The sequence below is a fragment of the Lepidochelys olivacea genome (assembly GCF_965140295.1).
Source record: "Lepidochelys olivacea isolate rLepOli2 genome assembly, chromosome: 20".
NCBI lineage: Eukaryota > Metazoa > Chordata > Testudines > Cheloniidae > Lepidochelys > Lepidochelys olivacea.
In genome coordinates this window covers 4,155,001-4,161,417 of record NC_140430.1, presented here as the reverse complement: position 1 = coordinate 4,161,417, position 6,417 = coordinate 4,155,001, and the positions used below count along the sequence as shown (strand labels likewise).

General features: G+C 54.9%; 1 protein-coding gene across 1 annotated transcript in view; it reads right to left on the bottom strand.

Moving 5' to 3' along the window:
- Positions 1-3,031: 3,031 nt before the first annotated feature.
- Positions 3,032-6,417, bottom strand: part of MARCHF9 (membrane associated ring-CH-type finger 9) — an 18,322-nt gene continuing 14,936 nt past the window's right edge. Inside the window, exon 4 of the mRNA XM_084610054.1 lies at positions 3,032-3,974. Within this exon, the coding sequence (XP_084466180.1) occupies positions 3,643-3,974 (332 nt within the window). The 3' untranslated portion in view covers positions 3,032-3,642. The remainder of the gene's footprint in view (positions 3,975-6,417) is intronic.

Genomic DNA, 6,417 nt, shown 5'->3' with positions numbered 1-6,417 from the left:
TGGCTGAGAGTCACATCTGACTGCGAAGTTGGAGGGCAAGACCCTCTGGCTTCCCCAGGACCTTGCCTGAGTGGACTCGCTGTGGGAAGTGCACGGAGGGGCAGAGGATGCTGAATGCTCTGAGGTCAGACCCAGGAAGGTGGGAAGCTGTGTGAGCTGTGTGTCCTGCAGTCAATCTGCTCACAGAAAGGAGACTTCCTCAGAGTCCTGACTGGCTTCATGGGGAGCAGTTCCAGAGCATTGCCCAGGGACTCCATGACACGGCGACTGGGAATAAAGACGTACGGATGGGAAATAAAAGACCCTCCAGCATTATAACCAACAGGACCTGCAAACATCCCCACAAGGACCTTTAGGGTCAAGATCAAACCAGGGATTTGGGGTTTGCCAGCTCAACCCAGCCCACCGAGGCACCTTCCTCCTGCCTGGCAGCTCTGGTAATGCTTTTGGGACCGGATTTCCAGGGGCTGGCCCTGGCAGAGCTGTCCTGGGGCAGGGCACAGGGGATCTCAGAGCAGGGACGCATGGACATTAGCGCTCCCATTGTCATTACCTAGGATGGAGCTGCATCAGCTGGGAGGGCACCGTGCTAGTCTAGACAGGACCTACAGGGAGATTAACTCCTGCTGAGACACACCAGTCCCAGGGCAACGCTTAACATGGGGGTGGGCTGGGAATGCCGTGGCAGGTGTCTGGCTCCCCAAGACATGAGAGTCGATTGTCTCGTCTCGGCTACCATTGTGCATCAAATTCTCCAGACTTTCTTTGAGATTCAGCTGTGCTGAGCTTTGGGCTCAGGGAACCTCTCACAGACCGCAGGGAGGAGAGGGAAGGACCCGGCCACAAATGCATAGATTATAAAGCCAAAAGTGATCGCTATGACCATCTAGTTTGACCTAGATCCCATCTCATCCAGACTCATTTGATGACTTCTCAAAGCTGCCTATGGGGGTTGGGGGAGGCTCTTAAAATGACTGGGAACCAGGCATCCAAATCCCCTAATCTAAGCCTAAATGTCCCAGGCAACAGGTCTCCCACCCTTTCTTCCCTGGGGCAAGATCCTCCAGCAGCTGTTAGGAAGGTTCCCCCTGCCGGTCAGTCTCTATTCCCTCGTCCTTGTCAGTTTCTGTCGTGAGCCCCTTGTTCCTTTCAAAAGGCTCCAGGGTTTTTTTGTTTCAGAAAGTCGAAGGTCCCCCAAGCCAACGGGGCCAATGCCGTTAAGGCCCATTGGTTTCAAAGCCAAGGGAGCGATGAGGTCAACAGCACGTCCGACCGCCCTAAGGTGAGGGAGCGGGTGCCCGTTTGGCAGCTGGGGGGTGGCCTGGCAGAGACTCAACCCCACAACCTTCAGGCTTGGAGCCGGGTGCCTCAACTGCTCAGATCAATCTGGATATTTTCTTAATAGGTCCTACCTCCCCTCCACCCCCACTTTCCTGTCCCTCTGGGGCTACAGAAGGCAAAGAGAATTTTACCTCTACCCCTTTCTCCCTGGTTAAATGCATGAAAATACAATCACCCCTTGGGCATTTCCGGTGCTCAATAGGGAACTTGATCTTCTGCTTTGGCAGGGAACTGGAGACCCCCTGCGCTGGTCACAATCCACAAGGCACGATCCGTATCCTGCTGGGCCCGGGGCTGACAGCAACGCCTGGCCGGTGTGACGGGCGAGCCCCATGGAGCCTGCACGGAGGTCAGTCGCCCTAGTCGCATCGCCCGTTGAATCTGTTCAGCAAAGCCCCTGGTTCCTTGGGTCTCCTTCCAAGGCTTCATTGGGCTGCCGATCCGCCGGCCAGGGCTCGCCAAGGCTTGCAGCCCTCCCCCGCATGGTGGAAGGTGGCGACGGTTGACTGAACGGAGCACGGGCTGGGAAAGGAGTGAAACCAGAGCCGGGTGTGGAAGGAAGGAGGCCCGGCAGTAAGCGCCGCGTTAGCATTTCCAGCCTCTTCTCCCAGGAGCTTCCCAAGGGGCTGCATCGATTGGTTTCTTCGTCCGGCCTGAGCAAGAGGCCATCAGTCAGGCAGTCAGGCCAGTGAACCCCATCCAGGGTGCACCCCTCCGCCTCATGGGTGCTGTCACCACTTCGCAGCATGGGCCAAACATCCCCTTTGAACCGGTACGTGGCATTTCCCAAATGAAAGCGGGGTTGGTGGCAGGGGGTGTTGTTCACGAGAGCCCCAAATTCTTTGCTGAACCGGGGTTTTATGTTTCAGGCCTTTTGAGGCTCCCGCAGCGAGATCTGGGTGGCAGCCCAGGCTCCCCTCTGTCTGGGACCATGCCCAGAAAGCATTTAACCCCCGCAGGTCCAGAGAGCCTGCGGACGCTGCTGGGGAAGAGCCGCAAATTCCTCCCCGTGGAGTCCCTCCTCCCCCCAGTCCTGTTGCAGAGAACAGAAGCAAACCCCATGGCAGCAGCTATAGGGTGGGGAAATCTCCCCCCCCCCGCACAAACCAGTGCCCCTCCCTCTGCCCCCCCCCGCAAATCCCACCCTGCAACACTCCCCGAGGAGGTTAGCTTTTGAAGGCAATGATTGCAAAGATTATCAACCGACAGGGCTCACATGGTACCCACCAGTGTCTGAACCCCACCCACGCTATCATGGTTTATCCTCACAACACCCCTGTGAGGTAGGGCCAGGCTGTTTTCCCCATTGTCCAGATGGGAAACTGCAGCCCTGAGAAGTCACCCATCGTCTGTGGCAAAGGTCCCTCAAGAACCAAGCCAGTGCTGTAACCACTGGGCCGTCCTTCCTCCCAGCGATCCGGCCAATTCCTTCTTAAAGTCAAGTCCAGGACAGGCAAAGGCCACCTTTCCCCTCCTCCCAGAGCCGAGCTGAACATAAACCAGGGTGGGGCTTGCAAGGGACGAGACAAGACAGACTTCTTGAGGACTGTTTGACAGCAATGCCCCCACCCCTGCACATCCTGGGGCTGAGCCCTTACGGCCCCCCTCTCCCCCATCAAGAATTCCCAGTTGGCAGGATTAAGGATTTTAAAGAAAGAGAGAGAGAGAGAGATGGCTTTGTAGCCGACCATTTGCATATAAATGATTCTTTATCCTCCCACGACAGGAGAGAAGGGAAAGGGGAGACAGATTCTCATGCATTAAATTAAAGATGAAATGTACAGGTATCTTATTGCCGGATCCCATTTTGCTTTAGAAACGTGTTTATTGCACCTTATTTGAGGGGACGAGGAGTTCAGAGCCTTTCCAGCTGACGTCCCCGGGGCGGAGACTTGTGTCAGGGTGGGCGGGGAGTTGGGGCTGGGGAGGGTTGATTGGATTTTTGTTTGACCGATGATGAGGTAAGCACGTTCCTTCTTGGCCCCCTGAATCTGTCGTCGCTGGGGGGGGGGTTGATAACAATCTTCTCCCATTCCCCAAATCAGGGAAGGGTTGCAAGGGAAGCCAGCAGGAAGGGGCCAGCCCGGTCCCTTCCCCCGCGGGAATTTTCACATTGATGGGAGGTTAGCCGGGTGCGGGCCGAGACGCGGGGAGGGCAGCCTCCAGAGTAGGAAGATGAGGTGGAAACAGTGGGGCAGAGACTGCTGGCATGCGCCCTTCCCTGGGATGCAGCCCTCCCGCAGGAGCGGCTCTCCGGGGCGTTCCTCGCGCCAGCCCCCCGCGTCCGCCGGCCACGCGGCGTTATACAGTTGTCACTCTCATGACCACCTCCCGGCCGGAGCTGGAGCCAACCCGGTGCTCGTTCGGCCGCAGGTGACTGAGGATGTGCAAGATGGTGTAGCCACAGTGACGGTTCAAAATCGTTCTAACCCGCTGACCCCGCCGGGGGTTCCTTTCGCTCCCGGAGGAGGGGTTCGTCCGTGAATTCCTGCCCCCGGCCTTGGCCGCCCCGCTGCCAACGGGCTCCCCCAGGTCCTTGGCCTTGTCGTAGTTCAGCACCTTCCACTGCTGGTTCACTGCCTGCCACCGCTTGAATATTCGATACACCGAGGAGCCCTCGTGAATGATCAGCCCTAAGGGAGAGAAGTTGGGGAGGGGAGAGAAGAGGTGAGACCCTCTGGGGCAGGCAGCCAAACAGGTCCCTCGGGATGGTGGTTGGGCAGGGCTTGGAACTCACTCATGCCAATGTGGCTCTGGAAAATGTGCCCAGGCCCGACTATTTGGATCCCTTAATTCCCTTCAGGTTCCATGGACAACTGCAGGCTTCTGGGGGAGGGCATGGGGAGGCCTGGTGTTTGGGAGGGAGAAGGCTGGGCGGGGGGGCTGGTTGCAGATGGGGCCCAGATTGAGAGGTGTGACCCCTTGAAGGCCAGCGCTACCTTGGGGTTAGGCCCGTCGCCATAGAATCATAGAATCTCAGGGTTGGAAGGGACCTCAGGAAGTCATCTAGTCCAGCCCCCTGCTCAAAGCAGGACCAACTCCAACTAAATCATCCCAGCCAGGGCTTTGTCAAGCCGGGCCTTAAAAACCTCTAAGGAAGGAGATTCCACCTCCCTAGGGAACTCATTCCAGTGCTTCACCGCCCTCCTAGTGAAATAGTGTTTCCTAATATCGAACCTAGACCTCCCCCACTGCAACTCGAGACCATTGCTCCTTGTTCTGTCATCTGCCACCACTGAAAACAGCTGTGCTGCATCCTCTTTGGACTCCCCTTCAGGTGGTTGAAGGCTGCTATCAAATCCCCCCTCACTCTTCTCTTCTGCAGACTAAATAACCCCAGTTCCCTCAGCCTCTCCTCGTAAGCCATGTGCCCGAGCCCCCTAATCATTTTCGTTGCCCTCCGCTGGGCTCTCTCCAATTTGTCAACATCCCTTCTGTAGTGGGGGGACCAAAACTGGATGCAATACTCCAGGTGGGGCCTCACCAGTGCCGAATAGAGGGGAATAATCACTTGCCTCCATCTGCTGGCAATGCTCCTACTAATGCAGCCCAATATGCGGTTAGCCTTCTTGGCAACGAGGGCACACTGCTGACACAGCCATGGCATGTCTCGCTTAAATGTGCACAGGCCTGACCCAGTGGCTGGGCTCAGAAAAGGGGCAGGGTCCTTCAATTTGAGCCCTGCTTGGCCTGGGGGGTGGGCATATTGCTCCCATGACGGGAGTCCCTGTGACTGAACGGGCCCTTGGGCATGGTGGGCGTGTGGGTACCCTGCCCTGTTTCCGTGCAGAGGCCTCCCCTCTGCCAAGGGCCTGGAGTGTGAGCACCAAGCCAGCCAGGGCAAGGTGGTTCCACCGAGCCCCCAAGCCCGGGACCTGGTCGGAACGGAGAGGCCGTGGCTTTGGAGCCGAGGGCTTGGAGAGTCACGGAGGCTCTGGATCTGAGCCTTTTATCACTGCAGGCTGGTTTGTTATTGTCGGGCTACCCAGGAGCGTTGGGGCTCTGTGTACTGGCTTATTATCGCAGGGTCTCCAGTGCGGGAGTCTGCACCCATTGGTCTGTTACTGTAGGGTTTTTAATAAGTGCTGAGTCTCCATACGCATGCTGGTTCGGTTTTGCAGGGCTGCTCATGAATGCTGGGGCTGTGCTTTCCGGTTCGTGATGGCAGGATCGGTAACGAGCAGAGACCTCGGGACTGGCTGCCAGAATCCCTCCCTGGTGCTCCATGACCCAAGTGGAGCGAGCGCCCACAAGGGGGCTGGTTCTCCACTTCCCTGCGTGCTGCGCAGCGATTCACACCACCCACACCACAACAGCATTTGACACTGGCTGTGCCCTTGTGTGTCACACGAGGACCCGGGCAATGGAGAAACAGGCCCTGGGCTTGGGAGGCTGTGGACACACGTCCTTCAGCCAGCAGACCTGGCTACTACTAATTAGTCACGTCACCTCCTCGCAGATCAGAAAGCGAACAAGGGCTTTCCATCTCAGCAATCTGAGACCCTCCTTCGTACGCTACCGCTGCCCGTCCGGGTGACCTTGGGCATGTCCCTTCCCATGTCCGTGCCTCAGTTTCTCTTGCCACCCATTGTCCATGTAGATTGTAAGTTCTTTAGATCTCTCTCTTGCTACATAGATGTACAGCGCCTGGCACAATGGGGCCCTGATCTCAGTTGAGGCCCAAAGGCATAAAAGTTATATAAATAAATAATCGTCTCAGAATGGGCTGTCTGACTAGTCATTCTTATTTTTAATTCTACCTATTAATTATTATTCTAGCTATTAAGTGTTTTATTATATTATTAAAATATAAGTATTATTTTATTAAAATTATGTTATTAGTGTGTATTAATTATCATTCTAGTAATTTATTATGTTAATATTTTAATATTAAGTTATTGCAATATAAGTATCATGACCTATTATTATACTAGACTATTAGTCACAATTATTAGAATCATTATCACTTATTCTAGTTATTATTTTATTAGAGTATTATTAAACTATAATAATTGCGTTTTATTATTATCTCTTAATTATTATTCTACCATATTGTTCTATCTGATAATCGTTATT